General features: G+C 30.9%; 1 protein-coding gene across 2 annotated transcripts in view; it reads right to left on the reverse strand.

Moving 5' to 3' along the window:
• LOC130664795 (actin-related protein 2/3 complex subunit 1A-B) overlaps positions 1-21,387 on the reverse strand; it is a 31,235-nt gene extending 9,848 nt beyond the window's left edge. The window contains exons 1-4 of one of the 2 annotated variants that reach the window (XM_057464891.1): positions 20,965-21,387; positions 20,619-20,879; positions 19,600-20,069; positions 19,249-19,518 (exon numbers count right to left, since the gene is read on the reverse strand). In XM_057464891.1, coding sequence (XP_057320874.1) covers positions 19,249-19,518; positions 19,600-20,069; positions 20,619-20,879; positions 20,965-21,031 — 1,068 coding nt within the window. In that variant the 5' untranslated portion in view covers positions 21,032-21,387. Of the gene's footprint in view, positions 1-19,231; positions 19,519-19,599; positions 20,070-20,618; positions 20,880-20,964 lie in introns of both variants that reach the window. The other variant, XM_057464893.1, reaches the window with a different exon arrangement.
• Between the last annotated feature and the right edge of the window lie 748 nt (positions 21,388-22,135).

Below are 22,135 nucleotides of genomic sequence, written 5' to 3' on the forward strand. Positions count from 1 at the left end.
TGTTCTGCTACACGGCGGAAAGAATTTTCTGTATGTATTTATGTCTTGAACACAAGATATCTATCCGAACCTTGTAACTAAAGTGTGCAAAATTGATAAAAATAACACAAATTATGCAAATTTTCCAAAAATAAATTTAATAAATTTTCTAATAAATATAAATAATTAATTTTATTAATACCGTAAGATGGACGGTGGCGATAGAAAGGTCTAACTAAGAGTTACAAAGATTTTTTTGAACTCTTGTATAGTGAAAATTGGCATATTTCTGTTATTTCAAAACACTAACGGTGTACAACAGCTCACCTAACATTTTGTTGCAAGTAGGTTGGACGGTATCCGCCTTCCTTTGCTGGTATAGTGTCCGGCTGAAGCCTACAACACAGTTTTACGCCAGTACGTACTAGTAAGAGATGTAGTCTAAGGCAAGAGTGCGTTAACATAGCCTTACTGACGAGTCCGTTAACGTACTTAGGACGAAACTACAGAAATTATGGCAAATAGGCATATATCTCAAGTTTTGGTGGTTGACTTAAGAGTCAATGCATAGAATAAAAAGAAAAATATGTCAAATGGTGCAGTGTAGCACGGAACTGAAAAATTTCAAATAAAATCACTAAATCAAGCTAATTTATACCTTTGGTATACACTTGCAATTTATTAATGCTTAAATAACACCTAAATAAGCAATTATATCTTTAATCCGCCGACAAATGCCAGAGAATGAAACAAGTCTCTTGGCAATTTGAATATTTTTGGATTTTTGCTTGATATAAACAGGTAGAGCCGCGATTCTAAACAATTACCAAATATGAGCACTTGGAACTTTAAAAAATTTGTTGAGCCCCATTTATGGACCATAACCGTTTTTATCTTTCATCTTAGTTGAGACAAGTTAGAAAAAAATTTTTTTTTTTTTAATATTTTGGCGATTATCAGATATGTGAATAACTGAATTCCTAATCGAATTGGAAATTTTTAATTCACAGAAAAAAAGACTTACTATCCGCATGAAAAAACTTTGCATGTGAAAACATATATGATAGAACATATGGATATTATAATGTGATATATTGTACAATATATAAAATAATATTGATATTTTTGCCGTATTAATATATGATAATATATTGCGAAAAAATATAATGCTAGAATATATTACCTATATATTTATCAATATATGACTTTTTTATGTATGTTTTACATATGTCTATTAATGTATCTTTTTTTATATTGATGTATTATATTGGAAGTAGTATATTAATTAATATACAATATTTTTTATATTTTTTATATATGTTTTCCAGTATATTGCAAAATATATGATGTCCAGTATATTGCAAATTATATGGTTTCCAGTATATTGTAAAATATACTGTAATATATAGCACTTTTTAGATAGATTTTTTTTAAATCTAACTATTCCCTGATTAAAAACTCCGATTGAAACCAATGAATTCCGATTGAAAGTCTATCGGATTTCAATCAGAACCAATCGGAATTTAGCGGTTTTAATCGGAGTTTTTAACTAGGGTTATATTTGTTCTAATGGTCGATTTTTCAAGGAATTTTGTCATAACCTATCATAATTGGTTGAGTAGGGTTCAAAAATACCACTTGTTAAAAAATTTATATATGTATGTAATATAACCAATTTTGTCATCACGATTACGCCTACGATTCTTATCGGATCCTAATGAAATTTTCTACACTTATTCTACAGACGATTATCACGGTTAAGTTTGAAGATGGGCTAAATCGGTTTATTAGTTTAAAAGTTATAGCTGTTCAAAATTTTCACGATTTTTTGAAAAAATTAGTTTTTATTCACTGTTAAAGTTTATATAACTTTAAAACTAAAGCTGATAAACAGTTTTCGTAAAAAGTATATTGAAGCTCGTTTAATCAGCTTTAATTTTTGACCTTCAACTTTATTTTTCGACTATTTTTTCCAATAATTTGATAGCCTTGAAAGTTTGGACATCATCAAGAAAATTAGAAAATATGGTTTCGATTCCGGATAACTTATGTATTTCTATTATAATCTAATTCTATTATAATCTAATTTCATCAGTTTTGTTTCGTTGTGAACAGAATAATCTGTATACACGGAAAAAAAAAAATAGTAGTGGCTACTCTCTGGGATAGTACTGAGTACTTTCTGTAAAAAAAATATTTTAGACAGTACTGTATGCTATCTAGACTGTATCCACTACTCTCTGGAAAGTACTGAGTACTATCCCGGACAGTAGTGGATATAGTCTAGACAGTAGTGGATACAGTCTAGATAGCATACAGTACTGTCTAAAATTTTTTTTTTACAGAAAGTACTCAGTACTATCCCAGAGAGTAGCCACTACTATTTTTTTTTTTCCGTGTACTTTACAACTTTTTTATATTTTCAAAGTCTATATATATAAATATGTGAACGAGGCGGCGCAAGTCAACTGTGTCTCTGTACCGATGCCATATGCCTTAGGGTGGGTTAAAAAAATCGACTATTTTTTTTTACAAGTGACACTAAAAAATGGGTTGCTGGACACCTTAAAAAAATTCTCACCAAATATGAGCTCGTAATTTCAATAGGAAGAGGGCCCTCATCGCAGTTTTTATTTTTTTATCAGTCCAATAGAGAAAAATTCATACCTCATCATTTATTGATTGTACAGAGAAATCTTTTTGGAAGAATTTTGTAGGAAATTTAATGCTCTACAAAAAAGGTACACGGAAAAAAAAATATTGCTCCTCGAACAATCTAAAGTATAGTAACTCGTAGATCGTTACCACAACAATACGTATGCTTATGGTAACAATACCGTATCGTTCCAGTAACTATTTATTAGATAGCTGTGAGTCCTATACGACTTTCCGTAGTCGTCACCTCACACGGCACCGTCTAACCTAACTAAACATCCATTTTCGCGCCAACTTTTGAATATTGTTGCTAGCAGACGTTTAATAAAAAAAATAGTGTAAAAAATAATTGTGATGTTGAAATATGGACCCACGGGTAATTAATAAATTAACAGAGTAAAATCTCCATAACTATGTTGATATATTTATTGATAAGTGTTTTTTTATGCTTTTTGTAATCAAATATACATTCATAACCAAAAATCTAAATATTATATATAGTCAATGTTTTATAATTTAAATGTGATACGTAAATAGAAGAAAAATAATTAATAAACAAATGAGATCTGAATTATTATTTAATTTACTAATAAATAAATTGGAAAAATCAAAAAATATATTTATATTTATATTTAAAATTTATTTAGACTATAACTAACTAATAAATCAGTTTTATAAATTATTTTATTTAATCGAAGTTATTTGCTTATCATTTATTTATGAATGATAAAAGTTTTTAAATATCTCATATAATTTTCAATGTGCGTGACGTCAGATAGGGCTCAGAACGATACCGTATAGATCTCAGAGCTATCCACCGTATTGTTGTCAGAACGATACAGTAGATCGTTGCAGTAACAATCTAGTAGATAACTATAGCGTATTCTTACTGTAACTATACAGTATACTTCTGAGAACAATATTTTTTTCTCCGTGTATCTTATATTTTTCCCGTAAACCTCACCATTTAAATGATATTGAAGATTTAAGTTTGATTATTTTAAGACAAATTTCATTTTTGTTTATGAATTTTATTACTCGACAATAAATGATTATTATAAAATGCGCAATATTAATTTTTGTAGGAAATTAACTGCTCTATAAAAATGGTGTCTTATATTTTGGCGATTAAATTAAGCCTTCAAAAGATATTCATCATCAAACTTTCATGTGTACTGATTTTAAGAGTTTTTGATTAGATATTCGAAAAATATCAATTTAATTTATGAATTTCATACAAATTTCATTTTTTGTCATTAATATTTTTATTGTTTGACTTTTATTTTCAAAATTTTTTCCCAATAATTCTAAACATTTTATTTTTAATTATTAAAAATCACGATTATGTTATTTTTTTTCGATAACGTCTTTAAAACGGCTTCAAAAATTTTTCCATTATAGCTGGATATTGCCCTAAGGAAAATTTCTTCTTTCGAGAATTTTTTTTTTGTATTCTATTTCATATTGCAAGTTGTTAGACCATGTAAAACTGTTTTACAAACGTTTTTAATTATTTCCGTGTTCTTTCAAAAATGTTACTTTAACGATTGTTTTATGAACTAGAGTACTACTTAGTGAATATAGCTCCGTCGCTTTTTCGAATAATTATATGAAATTTTTGAGCTCCTGTAAAGGTCTTAGCTGTACTGTATTGCAAATCTAATGTTTCTTTTGCTTCGAAATAGTTGCTTCTTAATAAATAACAACATTTATTATAACTGCTTATAAATAGCATTAACTTTTACTTACTGGTTTCAAATCCTCACTCAGAACAAAACAATATCGAAATCAATTTATAATATGCAAGAAAAACAAGTGTGCAGTGTCAAAAATCGATACTGATAATAATTTATAGAGAAAAAAAAATTTTTTCAATTTTCAAAAATCGTAAAAAATAGTAATTATGGAAGACCCACTATCGGACCGGGCTTAAAAGTTGCAGAATGGATAGAAGTTTAAGATAGAAAATTTTCGAGAAAATCGAAGGATACATCTTTTTTTTAAAAACACGGTTGAAAGCTTAAAACTAAAAAATCTCGATTAAAAACATTTCGTATATTTGTTTTGTATTCTTTGCTGTAAAGGTCATCTAAAAATGGAAATTTTGAAAAAAAACTCATTGAATTTCGATCATTATTACGAAAGTTATGACCAAAAAACCATAGAAAGAGCGATTTTTTGAGAATTCGATATTTTTTGAACCATTGATCAAAAAAATCTCAAAATTTACCAGGAAGCCTCTTTTGAGGGGTACTAAAAAATACCAAAAAATTAAGAAATTCGGAAAAATCAATTTTTGAAACCGTCCGATTTGGCGTGGAATGCCCCATACACACTATCCATATATGACAAGAATATATTGCGCATTATATGAGATAATATATATAGAAAAATACAAAACATTATATACAAATAAATTTATTATTATAAATATATAATCTAATATATGTAATAAACATATATTTTTCAATATAGATATTGTTACCGCTATATATTTATCACATATTCACCATATATTTTTTTATATACTTTTAACAATATATTGGCAGGGAGTCTAGTATATGGTGGGGACAACTGAATCGATCACAGCGCTTGCTGTGGGCACAATTTCGTTGAATCATGCTCTTGTTGAAAATAAACACGTGAAAATTAAGTTTAAAAATAATTCATAATAGTTATTGTGTCGTTAATGTTTGCCTTTGCTCTTCGTTTGAGGTTAAAACAATATTTTATAATTTATTGATTCAATTCCGGTTTGGATAATGATTTTCATCATTGCCTAGAAATTATTTTTTAACCCTTTGTTGCCCGCGCTATACGGCGATTCCCCGCACAACACTACTGAACCTAATAGAGTTGGCGTGAATACAAGTGAGACACTATACCCGGGAAAAAATGTTCAGGCCTGATCAGACATGAGCAGGCATGAGTCTTCAGGCCTGATCAGACATGAAAAATGACCATGCCTGATCAGGCCTGATCAGGCATGTTCAGGTCTGTTCATGCCTGTTCATGCCCATTCTGGTAAAACAATTACATATAAAAAATGGTCCTTTATAATTATACATAATTATGCATAACTATATACAATTATATATAATTATTTCTATAAAAATGAAAAAAAAATAAAAAATATGGGAGTGTCTAGGATTCGAACCGTGGACCTTGCGCTTGAAAGTTCGCCTCGTTACCTGTTGACCTAAGAGATTGAGTTGAAAAATAGGTCTCGTACGAACTTCAAGTACTGAAAGTCTTAAGACTCATGCCTGTTCATGTCTGATCAGGTCTGATCCTTTTTTCCCGGGTTATACGTGATAGATTCTTGGTCAAAAAAAATTTATATCTATGAACAGACATAACCAGGCATGAACAGGCCTGATCAGGCATGAGCTTATTCAACGCTTCAGACATGAACAGACATGACCAGGCATGGGCAGGTATGATCAGTCCTGAGCGTAGTTAACGCTTCAGACATGAACAACTATGAACAGACATGATCAGGCATGATCAGACCTGACTGTATTTAACGCTTCAGACATGACCAGGCATCAACAGACATGGACAGGCATGGACAGGTATGATCAGGCCTGAACGCATATAACGCTTCAGACATGAACAGACATGGTCAGGCATGAACAGCCATGAACAGGCCTGAGTGTATTTAACGCCTCAGACATGAACAGGCATGGACAGGTATGATCAGGCCTGATCATGTCTAATTTCAGGCCTGATCATACATGAACAGGCATGGTCAGGCCTGATCATTTTTTCCCGGGTAGAGAAAGCGCGTGTAACGGAAGGTTAAAAAAACACTATAAGTTATAGTGCTTTCTTAGTTACGATTCACAAGCAAATTATCATGAATTAAAATCAAATTATTTACTTCAATTTTGTTAAAAAACTCAATTTACTATTCTACTATTTTTTAAACTTCTATCATTGTAGTTGCCATGTATTATTTGTTTTGATTTTATCGGTTAACCTTGTTCTGTTCTAAAATAATAGTATTTATTATTTATTAAAATTTGTTAAACTTAATTTCTTTATCCGAATATATTTAATTTAATTTTCTCTATCAAAATTAGAATTGCACTTTTTTATTTATATCATTATAAGTTTTTATATTTTGATTTTATAACGAATTTTAATTTTTTACACTGATTTTATTTATCTTTTATAATTCTCGAGCATGATTTTTTGTAACCATCAGATGTCGTTTTCATCGCGCTCCCTGCCAATAGCTTTTCCATGCGGGTAATGACCGCACCCGCTTCAGTAGGATTCAAACCCGGGATCTTCCGTACGAGAGATCGACGCGTTGACGACTAGGCTATGCGACCGACAGTTACAGTGAAGTTTAGTTGTGCTACGTAAGATTGAAAAAATATAATCACTATCGAAAAAGCAAAATATAATCATCAATATGCTGTTAGTGATATCAAAAAATTTCTTATTTTTTTACACTATAACATCCTGTTTATAAGTCATTATAATAGTCAGCTCAAATTTTTTATATAGAAAATCTGTATGGCTATATATGGCCATATATGCCCATGTATGAACTATATACGGCCATGCATGGCCATGTATGTTTCATTTTCACGGGTAAATATATGGTTGAAATTATATTAAATATAGTTTAACAGATTTCCATTTTAAGAAATGTATATCATACACGAAAAAAAAAAATATAGTAACGGAAACTCTCTGGGATAATGCTGAGTTCTTTCTGTAAAAGAAAAATTTCAGATAGTACTGTATGCTATCTAGACTGTATCCACTACTGTCCGGAAAAGTACTCAACACTACAACTATGTATGGCCATATATGCCCATACATGGACTATGTACGGCCATATATGGCCTTATATGATTCATACATGGCCATGTATGACTGTGTTAAAAAAGTTCGTATGCCCATGTGTGGCCATAGATGCTCTATGTATGGCCATATATGCTCCATGTATGGCCATATATGCTTCATATATGAGTCATATACGGCCATGCATGGCCATGTATGAATCATTTTTCACGGGAATATAAAAATTATATCTAAGAAACATTGAAAACATTTTTACTATCTCATTAAATTTTACTGAACAAGAAATTAAAATATATCAATTGTTGACTGAAATTGAACGAAAATTTATCAACATTTTTATGTGCCGTTAAGATACTCGGTAGTTATTTTGATTTCAAAAATTTTTAATGCGATAGGTGCACACTTGGAGCCGATTAATAAATGAAATCTGTTTTTTTGTTGATTGAATTTTACTGAAACTATTAGTTATCTTGATTTCAGCATTTTCCCATGAAATAGTATATTGTGTGACAAGGGATGAAACAAGACGATTTCAGACTAGGGTGAGGTTGGCTGCCCGAGCCGCAGGCGAGGACTGACATCACCCACAGTCTGAAATCGTGTTTTATCCTGAGTCACACACTATACTTTTCATGATTACCTGCATCGGAACTTGAAGATTCAATGTCAGCAGCCAGTAAGAACCAAGTTAGTTTCAAGCCGATGATGCGGAGAACTGTTAGACAATGAGAAATATGTGATTTACAGTCACTTATTAAATAGTAAATAAGACAATAATATTATTTTCACTCATTTTTTAGTAATTTCATTTAGTCAATTAAAACTGTCACTTAAAAAATGAAATGAGTAAACTGAAGTGACAAGTAAACAAATAAGAGTAATAAGGCTGCAAATAAACATTAATTATAACTGACACCGGGCAGAAACAATTGTGTTTCTTCCCTTGGGAAGAAACACGCATGTTTCTGCCCGCTGTATGAAGGTATTTTTTAACTCCGAATTCGCTAGCAGTTGTTTGCAGCATCGGCTTGAAATTGGCTTGTTTCGACGGGCTGTAGAGACACTGAAACTTCAAGTTTCGATGCTGGTATCATGAAAAATACAAAAGAAAATTTGATTTTATTGTATGTTTTAAGCATATTTCACAATTTTACTATCATCAACGAAGTGTAATATTTATTTTATATTGAAAACACGATTATTTATGTATTTGTTTACTATTAAAATAGTATTGATGTGGCACGTGTCCCAATAGGGACGATAGCCAAAAAGGAACCAAAAAAAAAAAAAAATGATATTGATTTTTTTAGACGAAATTATCAAAAAACAATCAGTTTTTAATGTTTTTCACAATGTTTCACTAAACCGAAAAAATTGAAAAAATTCTTGAGTATAGAGGAGTGTAAAAAACGTCTTTTGATAAAATTTCGTGATTGCACGTTCCCAAAAACGCAGTCAAAAAAATGATTTTAGTTTTCTTTTTGTTGAAAATCGGCTTTTACCTCGGGAATCATAACAAAAATGTTTTTTCATGGCTTTTACTTGTTAGTAATTAGAAAAAAATCGCGATTAATTAGTTTTGAATTTTACTATTGAAAAAGAAATAAAAATCGAAAGATACGTTGCTTTTGAATAACTCGAAAACTATTCGAGATTAGGAGTTGAAATTCTGACTGGATTTTTTTTATTCGGTACCAAACCGATCACCAAAGTGCCGATAGAAAACTCCGCGGGAGCTGTTTCAGCATTTTTATCCGGCTATGTCCTATAAATCATACTTGATAAATCTGGCAATATTATACTCGGATAGTCACGTAGTGTCTACAGTTACTTGTAAATATAATTTCAATATACAACAACAACATAGACAATAAATAATAGATGATAGTTGTTATTGAAACTAGTTAACAACAAAAAGTATACATGACTATTATAGGGATGGTAAAGTCGATTCTAGTTTTAATTGTGAATCGACGTTTCTATAAAAACAATTGATTTTTCAGAACCGACTTAATTTTTAAAGCCAATCAAAAATCGGTTCTTACTATTTGACTTTTAGATATCCAAGCGACACGAGAAAATTGTTGACTTATTGTTCAATTTAAGTTGACTTCAAGTTATCATATAACCAACTGTTAACTTAAATTTTTAAAAAGTCAAAAACGTTTTTTGGGCATGCCCAATATGACGTTGGCAGTGCTAATCTTACTGTTGTAATTAGTATATTCAATTTCTTTCTTATACTGTGTATGCCCGTTACAATTATCCTAGCGTACGTTGGATTCACTTTAAAATAATAAATTATGGTTCAAAAGTTATGTATGAAATACAGTAAAGAACTCTTGATGGCAGATTATTAATGCAAATTAATTTTTTTTTTGCGATCAGTACCACAAAATAACATGGAAATTATATTTTAATTGAAAATTAATAAATTTTAACTATTATAATGCCAACTTAATAGTAAAAATTGTTATTAAAATATTGAAAAATAAATTATTTCTTCGAAATACTTTTTAGCTTGAATATGAGTGATTTTTTAATAGTATATTGTACAACTAGTGCGGTAAGTTGTCGATTGCCCACGAGAGCGAAGTTGAGCGCACGAACGAAGTGAGTGCGCTCATTCGCTCGAGTGGGTAATCGACAACACCGCACGAATTGAACACAGTTTTTTTTATCATTAATGCAATATAAGTACTATCTTAGTGCTCGCTGTTTTATTCTCCAAGTAGCTTTTTGCTGATTCAACTGTTGCCGCGACATTTTTGTGGGTTATACGATAATCTACATACGGCAAGTAAATTTGAGTGCGACAAGTTTACTTGACGCACTCAAATTTACTTGTCGCACGCAGATAATCGTTCAACGCACACAAATGTCGTGGAAACAGTTGAATGGGCAAACAGCTATTTGGCGAACAAAAGAGCGTGCACTAAAATAGTACTTATATTGCATGAATGATAAAAAAATTATAACTTATTATTTGATTTCCAAACATTATATAACGTTTATATTATGAATAAGCTATTTGCCTAATTAAGATTTTGTCGCGTATATAATTTTACCCTACTTATTTTTGATTAGTAAACAATTATCTTTCTTAAATATTGTTATAGCCCGATGAAAAAAGATTTTGTCTAATCATATATGATTATATATGTTCATTAGAGTGATCCAAAAAATAACAAATTTTTTTTTTTCTTCCAAACAGGTTCAAAAGTTTCATTTAGATAAAAAAAGACGCCTGTGAAAATTAGAGCTCTTAATATTAACATTAAGAGGTTCCTCATCGCACTTTTCTATTTTCCATAAGAATAACATGGAAAAAATTTTTTTTACGTCTTCTGATTTTTATAAGTAGCTAACGATGCGTCATAGGACTAATTGGCAGGCATATTTTTGTAGGGAATAGAGTGCTCTACAAAAAAAGATTCTTATCATTTTTTGAGGAATCTATTTGTTCAAAAGTTATTTGAGGTTGAAGACGAATTCATATTAAATTTTGAGATTTTCTACTTTTCCGGCGAAACTATCAGACTTATTACAAAATATCATCAGACCTTTTTTGTAGACAATTTTATTTCCTAAAAGTTATTTCGAATAAAGTTTTTTCGAATTCCGCATTGTTTTCTAGTTATTTTTATTTTAATCTCATGCTCATAAAAAAATAGTCTTCTGATCGATTTTAAGAGCTTGACATTAAAATAAAAATAACTAGAAAGCAATGCGGAATTCGAAAAAACTTTGTTAGAAATAACTTTTAGGAAATAAAATTGTCTACAAAAAAGGTCTGATGATATTTTGTAATAAGTCTGATAGTTTCGCCGGAAAAGTAGCAAATCTCAAAATTTAATATGAATTCGACTTCAACCTCAAATAACTTTTGAACAAATAGATTCCTCAAAAAATGATGAGAATCTTTTTTTGTAGAGCATTCAATTTCTTACAAAAATATACCTGCCATTTATTCCTATGACGCATCGTTAGCTACTTATAAAAATCAGAAGACATAAAAAAAATTTTTCCCATGTTATTCTTATGGGAAATAGAAAAGTGCGATGAGGAACCTCTTAATGTTAATATTAAGAGCTCACAGGCGTGTTTTTTTATCTAAATGAAACTTTTGAACCTGTTTGGAAGAAAAAAAAAAAGTTTGTTATTTTTTGGATCACCCTAATGTTCATATATATGATCATATATGATTATATATAATCATATATGAAGTTATATATAATCATGCATGATTATATATGGGGTCATATATAATTATATATAATTATATATGACCCCATACATAATTAGATCTGATCATACCTGGCTGTTATAAGCCCATATATATAAGTCTATATACGATCAGATCTGATTATATATGAGTCTATATATAATTAGATCTGATCAGATCTGATTATACATGAGTCTATGTATAATTAGATATGAACATACCTGGCTGTTATGACTCCATATATAATCATACATAAGTCTATATATGATCAGATCTATTTATCTATAAGTCTATATATAGTTAGATCTGATCATACCTGGCTGTTATGACCCCATATATAATCATGTACAAGTCTATATATGATCAGGTCTGATCATATATGAGTCTATATATAATTAGATATAATCATACCTGGCTGTTATAACTCCATATATAACCATATATGAGTCTTTATATGATCAGATCTGATCATCTATGAGTCTATATATAGATATTATCATACCTAGCTGTTATAACCCCATATATGATCATATATAAGTCTATACATGATTAGATCTGATCAGACATGATTGATACAAACCCATATTTAATTAGATATAGGCCTATATATAATTAGATCTGATCAGACGTGACTGATATAAACCTATATGTAGTTATATATGTCTATGTATGATTAAATCTGATCAGATTTCATTGATATGAAACCTATAAATATATATATATATATATATATATATATATATTTATAGGTTTCATATCTATATATATGTATATATATATATATATATATATATATATATATATATGTATATATATGGTATATCAAACAACTGATACAATGAAAGAAACTAACAACATTTGAGAGTAATTAAATAGAAAATTTAAAAAAATAAATGATCAAATGGTTGAAGGCGTAATGTCAACCGATTTTCAATTCAATTAAATACACGGACAAACACTGGAAACCTAAAATAGAGTCTTTAGTATTTTTTAAAACCTCAACAGAGGACTAAAACTTTCGTATTTTCAAAAATTCTAATTCGTCTCCAAGAAAAATTGTTTGAAAATTCTCATTTACTCTGCGAGTGTAACAAAGATAGTTCCGTTTATTTTCCTACGTGTGAGAAAGAGGTCCGGTGGCGTCTCCCTTTAAGAGCATTCTCAAACAATCAATCCTACATTTTTTCAATGTTTAATAACCTTGATCATCTGGAGGTTCCAGCTGGGAAATTTCCAAACCCAAAAAAAAATTCTGAGTACACTTTACCCCGTTGAAAAAAATATTAGCTTGTCTGGAGTCACCCTCAACTTTCATTTTTATCGTTTTTACCGTTGAGATTTTTCAGCTGAAACCTCTAGGAGTTTCGACACTCTGAGACGGTTCAAACGACGAAAATAAAAGTTGAGGGTGTCGCTTTTTCGAATAATTATATGATATTTTCAAGCTCCTGTAATAGTCTTAGCTACATTGTATAGCAAATCTAATGTGTCTTTTGCTTCGAAATAGTTGCTTCTCAATAAATAAAAACAGTTATTATAACCCCTCATAAATAGCAGTATCTTTCGCTTACTGCTTTTAAATCCCTACTTAGAACAAACAAATATTGAAATCAATTTATAATATGTAAGAAAAACAAGTGTACAGTGTCAAAAATCGGTACGGATAATAATTTATAGTGAAAAAAAAATTTTTTCAATTTTCAATAATCGAAAAAAAAATAGTAATTATGGAAGGCCCACTATCGGACTGGGCTTAAAAGTTGCAGAATGGATAGAAGTTTAGGATAGAAAATTTTCAAGAAAATCGAAGGATACATGAAGTTTTTAAAACACGATTGAAAACTTAAAATTTAAAAACCTCGATGAAAAACATTTCGTATATTTGTTTTATATTTTTTGCTGTAAAGGCCATCTAAAATCGAAAATTTAAAAAAAAAATCATTGAATTTCGACCATTATTACGAAAGTTATGATAAAAAAAACCATAAAAAGAGCGGTTTTTTCGAAAATTTGATATTTTTTGAACCATTGATCAGAAAAATCTCAAAATTTACCAGGTCACCTTTTTTGAGGGGTACTTAAAAATACCCAAAAATTAAGAAAATTGGAAAAAACAATTTTTGAAACCGTCCGATTTGGCGTGGAATGCCCCCTATACATATTGGCGTTCAATTGATCGGTCGCAACTTCCGTTAAATAATAATTTGTTGCATAAAATTTATTGCTGATTTCAACAGCATGCATTTACTGTGTATTTAGTCGACCGTTGTAAGCTATTATCAGTTTGATCTTTTTACCACCAGACTGCGTGACTCAATGTGTCAGTTCTCAACATGCAGAGAATTACAAAAATATCGAAGAGTGCACGTACAATCGCCGTCATGAATGCCTGGCACACAGAGTCGTTACGACTTTCGAATTCTATTACCAGGCATTAATGATATTGTAGAAACAATTTTCTATAATTAGTGTCTAATGCTTTTGACATTATAAGCGCTCGAATAAGCAAAAATATGTGTGATATTGCTTGTCGCTTACAGATGACACTACCTGTTGATGAGTGGTAAATTTAAAACTATGCAAATTCACGTGTTAAAGAACAGATTGTTTTTGACTTTTTTTTTACTTTTAGGTAAATCTCAGATTGATTTAACGTTGTTAGCATATATAATATAAAATAGCCTACAACAAAAGATAATGGCTATGTTCAGATATACACTGTGACCACTGAGTGGTATGACGTCAATCTAGCATAATCCCGAATAGCACAGTTTACTTAGCAAAAGTTTACTTTACAAAAGTTTCCTTAAATTTTTCGTCAAATGTCCGTCCACTTCGGAATTTTCCTTCTTTGATGACAATTTGTATACAGCTTGCTTTACAATTTGACGTAAATTTACTACCCGAATTAGAATGCAAATTCACTTCAAAAGTAGGGATGGACGATAGATATCGATTAATCGAATTATCGATAGTTTTTAAAAACAATCGACTACTATGTAAGTGATATTTTGTGCATTCGATTAATCGATTGTTGATATTGTTTTTCCAAAATATCGAAATTTAATAGTGGGAAAAAAGTTGATGAGTTATGTTCGATTATGAATTTAAATACAAAAAAATCATCAATTATGATGAAACAAGCTTATAATTTCATAGTTCATTATTTTTGATTGTATGTTTTACATTTGATCGATACTGTTTTACAACTTGTTGATCAATAAATTAGATAGGAAGAAAGATATTCAACCCTTAACGGCCACACGGGGTGATTAGTAACCCCAGGCTTAAAAAAAGTGGGATTAGAGGTCTTAAACCTTTCAAATAAATACAATAAACGCCGTCTGCCGGTAACAGACATGTGTGAGATGTGACTTCACTACATAGAAAGCCAACGAAATGCACAGTGGCGTTGTGAGCGTTCGTTTTATCAGCCTGGGGTAACTAGTTACCCCAGTGTGGCCGTAACCGCAGTTCAGTCACAATATTTATTTTATTTTTATCAACTTATTTCAGTGTCAATCGATAAAATAAAGGTAAGGTGTTCATTTTTTGTGGACACCATTTAAATATAGTGGAAACCTAAACATGCAAACATGCAAATAACCTTCTCAATAAGACAATTTATAAATAAATTGAGAAAAATATAGATAGCCCGAACTGGGAATCGAACCCAGACCAATTCGGTATCGCGCCGAGTGCTCTACCAGTTGAGCTATCCGGCACTATACTATATTCCATTCAATTTGATCTATAACTTATTGAGCCTGTATTTTGCCTCCATAGTAATTTTGCAAAATAACTATACTTTTTGAAGAATTGGTGGATACAGTTATTTTTTTGTGGTAGTAGTATATATATTGTGCGGACAACCCTAAAGTTTTAGTCGTTAATATCGCAAAATGGCGGAGTAGGGAATTTTTTTGCAAAAAAAGCCATTTTTTCAGAATTTTGACCTATATGACCAGTTTTTAGAACGCCATCTATAAATTAACCAAGTTAAACCATTAGAAATATTGAAGAACTCGTCAACGAACATGACCCAATTAGTTAAAAGTCTCAAAAACATTTACACATCTTGTCTGGCCGGGTTTTTCAGCGTGGGGTAATGAGTTACCCCATGTGGCCGTTATGAGGCCTGAGGGAGGTGTGGCCGTTAAGGGTTAAATTTTTATTTTTCTAATAATTTTTTTAACTTCCCGCTCAGAAACGCCCGATTTTCGAAAATCGAGTTTTCATCGGATGTCGCAGTTTTGAGGTCCTAGGAAGCTATTCTGACTATTCTCAGAAGGATGTGTGTGTGTGTGTGTGTGTGTGTGTGTGTGTGTGTGTGTGTGTGTGTGTGTGCGTGTGTGTGTGTGTGTGTGTGTGTGTGTGTGTGTGTGTGTGTGTGTGTGTGTGTGTGTGCGCGTGTGTGTGTGTGTGTGTGTGTGTGTGTGTGTGTGTGTGTGTGTGTGTGTGTGTGTGTGTGTGTGTGTGTGTGTGCGCGTGTGTGTGTGTGTGTGTGTGTGTGTGTGTGTGTGTGTGTGTGTGTGTGTGTGTGTGTGTGTGTGTGTGTGTGTGTGTGTGTGTGTGTGTGTGTGTGTGAATGTAAACTCTTCATATCTTTTTAATGAATTGACTGATTGAGATGGTTGAGCCGACGATCGAAAAAGTTTGTTGGCCGTCAACTTTTCTGAAAATTTCAAATCGATCGATCAAATAGACTCTAAGATATAGAAGAAATACAGAAAAAAAAAAATTTTTTTCAGTTTTTTTTTTAATTTTTCAGAAATAGCTTCATCGATCGATTTCAAAATCTGATCAGCTTTAAAACTCAATAAAACGCGTCGATTGCCACCCTAACCGTCTCGGTCAGTTCGTTTGAGAGATATCGTTGGAGAAAAAAATGGTAAAAAACGATTTTTTTCGAAAACAACGGCATTAGAAAGTTTTTTCGAGCTCTTCGAGCTCGAAAATGTATTCACGACAATATTTTCGAGTTCAAGGAGCTCGAAAACAGCGGGAAAGTTCTGGGGCTGGCCCGCAGAGACAACCGATAGACCGATTTTTTGTTTCCAAGATTTTAAGACAATTAAATGTTCAATGATTCCACCTTTAAAGTTGCGCAATCGAATTGCTAATAATCGATTATTGTAATCGATTGTGGCAAAAAATTTATTTTTTTAATAAAAATAAATTTTCTCTAAATATATGTTTAATGCGCTCATTCAATTAATTGAAAATTATTGTAGGTATTAATTTACGAAGTTAAAAGAAAAAACTTTCTTTTATTATTTATGAAAACAATCGATTTTTAAAAATCGTATTTTAAAATTTTAATCGATTTCCTATCGATTCCTATTAATCGATTGTTTTCTTGCAACACTAGTACTGAATAGTGCTCGCAGTGCTTATCAGGACATACTCAATAACATAACATTTGTAAAAAGAAAAAAAACGGTAAATAAAAAACTTTGACATTGATAGAAAGTTGCAGGAAAACGCTCGGGTACAAAAAGTTGCGTTTGAACTGACCAAAAGTTTGCGTCAAATAATTACGCACTAATACTTCGTGTCCAAGTTGACATCAAATAAAGTACCGTAGATTATTGTTAACTTGCAGTTACGGTGGCTAATAGGAGAAAAACACAAAAGACAAACATCTCTAATAGTTCTCAGCCGATCGGTATAAGTTACTGGGTTTTCCATGCTTTAATGCAATGATTTTTTCCTAATGATTGATATTCTTTCATATCAATGAGACGTGATACTACAAACCTAAAAATCAGGTTATCAATTGTTTTTTATTTAGAAACATATAAAAAAATGTAACTTTCTGTTAATATACATCCAGTTGCTTTACTTTACAAAAAAAAAGAAAAACTCTTTCAAAAACAGATTCTCTGTAATAAATCGCGCCAACTACACGTTCAACACTTTCTACAAAAGATAAAAAATTACTCTACAAAAAATGACAAAATCTTAAAATGTACCAAATAGCTGGTAAAATTTAAAATCATGAGAAAAATTGTAATAAAAACGCATGAATTAATAAATATATATTTTTTGTAAAAAGTGTTAAATGGGTACTTGACGCGATTTATTACAGGGAATCTGATTTTGATAAGATTGTAATAACCGTATTATAATTTTATCAACTAATTAAAAAAAAAGTTTAGACATTAATTTAAGAATGGCTAAAATTAATTTGCCAACTTTCGTTTAACTCCTAATTAAAAACTACTGTAGGTCATTTATTTACATCTACACCCCTCTGATTAAGAAAAATTATTTGAAATGATTCGAAACAATTTGAAATAATTTGGACCGACTAATATATAGATTAGGGTGTTTCAAAAAAAAAAAAATTTTTTTTTCTCCGAAACAGGTTCCAAAATTTCATTTAGATATAAAAATACGCCGGTGAAAATTAGAGCTCTTAATATTAACATTGAAAGGTTGTCCGCATCGAATTTTTCTATTTTCCATAAGAATAACATGAAAAAAAAATTTTTTGCGTCTTCTGATTATAATAACTAGCTATAACTATAATCGTTATAACGATGCGTTGTATGAAAAATTTGCAGACATATGTTTGTAGGGAATTGAATGCTCTACAAAGAAAAATTTCTCCTAATTTTTTATAAATCCATCTGTTCAAAACTCATTTGAGCTTGAAGTTAAATTTATATTAAATTTTGAGATCTTTTTACTTTTCCGGCGAAACTTTCAAACTTATCACAAAATTTTATGAAGTCTTTTTTGTAGACAATTATTCTCTAATTAAAAGAAACGATTCAAAACGATTTGCAATGTTAAATGCCTATAAGAAGGGCGATTCAAAAGTATTGAAAAGCATTAAAAAGTATTTAAAATTTTTTTTTCCAATCGTTTGAAATAGCTTCTTTTAATAAGGGTTCACTCCAGATTATTTCTAATAAAGTTTTTACAAATTATGCATTGTTTTCTAGTTATTATCATTTTAATGTCAAGCTCTTAAAATCTATCAGAATACTAATTTTCATAAGAGCTTGACATTAAAATGAAAATAACTTGAAAACATTGCGAAATTTTGACTAACTTTCTGAAAGATAATTTCTGAGAAATAAAATTATCTAAAAAAAAAAGGTACTATGACATTTTGTGATAAGTCTGATAGTTTTGCCGGAAAAGTAAAAAGATCTCGAAATTTACTATTAATTTGACTTCAAGCTCCAATAACTTTTGAACATAAGAATTCATCAAAAAATGATAAGAGAATTTCTTATGTAGAGCGTTTAGTTCCCTACGAAAATGTATCTTGATCGTGTCTGTACAATGGACTGCCAAGATATTAAATTCTAAACTCAAATTTTTTTTTCCAATGTTATTCAAATGAGAAATAAAAAATTGCGATGAAAGATCTCTGAGTATTAATGTTAAAAGCTCATCTTTTAACAAGCATCTTATTTCACCGCTTTGCAACTTTACAGTAGGGATTTTCGAGAAAAAAAAATAGTCAATTTTTTGTATCAGTCTAATATATATGTAACTCGAGAAGTTAATAAATGCAAGAAATTTTATATTTACATTTTTTCATGAAATACCTTCAAATCCCAAACTACGAGTTGGCCATCTAAACCACTAGTACTAAACTGACTGGAAGAAACTCTTCGGACACACGTTATTGTATTTTGATGGATGCTATCTAGTGCACTGTCGTTGGTTTCGGTTCTAGCTTGTCGATCAAGTGACTGGAATTTCCTCATCGCAGAAATACCAGCTGCTTCTTTTTTCTGCGAATTATCTAATTTCGATACGAAGTATAACTGGCCATTCAAGTCGAAGGAATAAAGCATCGGCATACAACTATGTCCCTATGTATAATAAAAGCTGGTTAGCATTACAAACTTAAAGTAGGACATTCTTCTAGATTTATTTATTTTTCATATACTCACTGCGGCAACAATCAAATTAGGTCCAATCCAAACGCAACTTAAAAAAGGTAAATGCTCTGTAGAAAGTCTCATAACTGCATTTCCTTTAGTTGCATCAGCAACACAAATAGATGAATTATGAGCAACCCAGCAAAGTTTATCGCCTGTTGGGCTAAAAGCAACCGAATGAACCCAACCACCACCATTAGTGGAATTGGGAAACTCAGCAAGTAAAGTACCTAATGGTGATTCAGCCCCCCATGGTCCTGAACTTGGTGCATCTTCCATTTCCTTAATATAAGCACCAAACACACGTACTTTGAAATCAGTTGATCCTGACGCTATGACTTTGTTATCTGGATGCCAATCAATTGCAGTTACAGTTGATCGAATTGGTCGTTTTATATGCTTTGAAAGCCACCAATTATTACCCGAAACAAAATAACTTACAGCTATCATTCTGTCACCTGATCCGACGGCAAATTTATTTTCTGGAATAAATAATACTTTTCCTGATTAGAAAATATGATTAAAAAGAATTTAAAATGTTTTCATCATTTTAAAATCCATGAATCGTAAATTGACGATTGGAGAGTATTTAAAACAATTGAAAATTTCAATCGTTTGGAATCCTCATGTGTGATTAAAAATTATAATATTGCTTTAAAATTAATGAGTATTTAGTAGGATTAGAAATTTTAATACTTATGAATCGTTTCTAATCGTAAAATCATATGTGCTCGTTTGGGTACTACAGTATTAAATGGTAAAAATCGTGAGCATTAAGAGTATTAAAGAGCATGAATGAATATTAAAAATTTATTTCGTTTTCAACGATCATTAATCGTATTTTTTTATCAGAGTTGATGACCATTAAATGTTGATAGAAAATGAATCATTAAATGAAAAATAAAACATCGTAGACTTTAGTCATACAGCTCACGAATTGGTGTTTAAAATTAAATGATTATCTCCGATTACAAATGCAGGTATACATTTCACCGTTAAATAGTGTCAATAGCAATGCAGTTAAATAATACCTAACGGGGACCATTTGACGCAAACTGCAGCGCGATTCATCCTCAAAATAACCCACGCTGGTATCCATTTGCCAGTGTCATCTTGATTCCATACGTAAGCATCTTTGTCAGCTCCGCATGTGACTATCCTATTAGTCTTAGGAGCCCAATCAAGGCACATAACATTCATGTGATGAGCTTCTAGTATTTGAGTTGACTTCCATCCTGAATTCGAGTGTTTATAGACATGGACTTCATTACTATTGGGGCACACTGCCACTTCTGTTAAATATAACCAACAATGTGTTATAACAAAAAACAAAATCTCAACACAAATATTATATAAAAAAATGAAAGGTTGATAAACCTGTTTGATCTCTATTCCAAGCATGACAAGTAATTATGTCTAAGCCCAAGTTGTGAATTTCTGTCATTTTTCAACTGGATTGTGATTAATTAAGAGTTTTGACAAAAAGGATCAGAAGATAATATAAGTGAAAAGATTTACTGGAGAAAGATCAGTAAAAGACCATTTCTTGGGTGTGGCCAACAAGACGAAAATCCTTTTTGGAAACACTGATGATGATTTTTATTTTATTATTTTTGTAAATAACGAAGATTTTGGAACCACTGAAAATTCGTGGACTATGGTCAGTCTACACGAATTTTCACGGTATAAAACTTCTAGTTACTACGTTTTTAATTCATGGATTTAAGGTTGTAACTTCCTCGCCTCAGCTTAACAAACACCAAGAATGTATTCGTTCGTTACGGTTTAAACTAATTTGAACAGTCCCTAATAGCACAGTATGCTTGGCAAATGTTTACTTTGCAAAAGTTTCCTTGAATTTTTCGTCAAATGTCCGTCAACTTCAGGCTTTTCCGTTTTTGACGACAATTTGTGCGCACCCTGATGGCCACTTTAAGCGTAACCCACCTAATGACCACCTTAACCACAAGTTAACTTCAAGCTACTACCGTATTCTGAAGCCAATTAAAAGGAAAGTGTTGGAGAGTAAACAGATAACTTTAAGTTGACAGTAAATTGTCTGTAACTTGAAATCAATTTGACTACAAGTGATACTGTCAGACAATGACATTAAGTTGATGGAAAGTTTCACTCAAAATTGACGGCAAGTTTTTCTGTCAAATTACTTTCAGATGACGGCAGTAGATTTGCATCAGCTTACAGGCGAATACTCATCTATACTCAAAATTTCTTTACTCTGTGATGTCCCATCGCGATCCACCTGCCCGATCGAAATGACCCCTCGCGGAGTTAACAAACAATCTCTTACGCGGGTTATTTAAATATAATTATATTTAAATAAATCGTGGGAAATTCTTGGGTTTTTCGGAAGTAATAAATAAGAGTAATAAAACATCTGGTCATTCGAAGCTTGTTTAAAATAAAATTATAAACGAAAAAACCATAAAAGGAACTTATGTTTGAAATCCTTTGTTCGTTAAAATTAAGAGAAAGTTTTGTAGACATTTGTAAGTTATTTATAAAAATTCCGTGTATTTTGTATTTAAGT

The sequence above is a fragment of the Microplitis mediator genome, chromosome 3 (genome assembly GCF_029852145.1).
Source record: "Microplitis mediator isolate UGA2020A chromosome 3, iyMicMedi2.1, whole genome shotgun sequence".
NCBI lineage: Eukaryota > Metazoa > Arthropoda > Insecta > Hymenoptera > Braconidae > Microplitis > Microplitis mediator.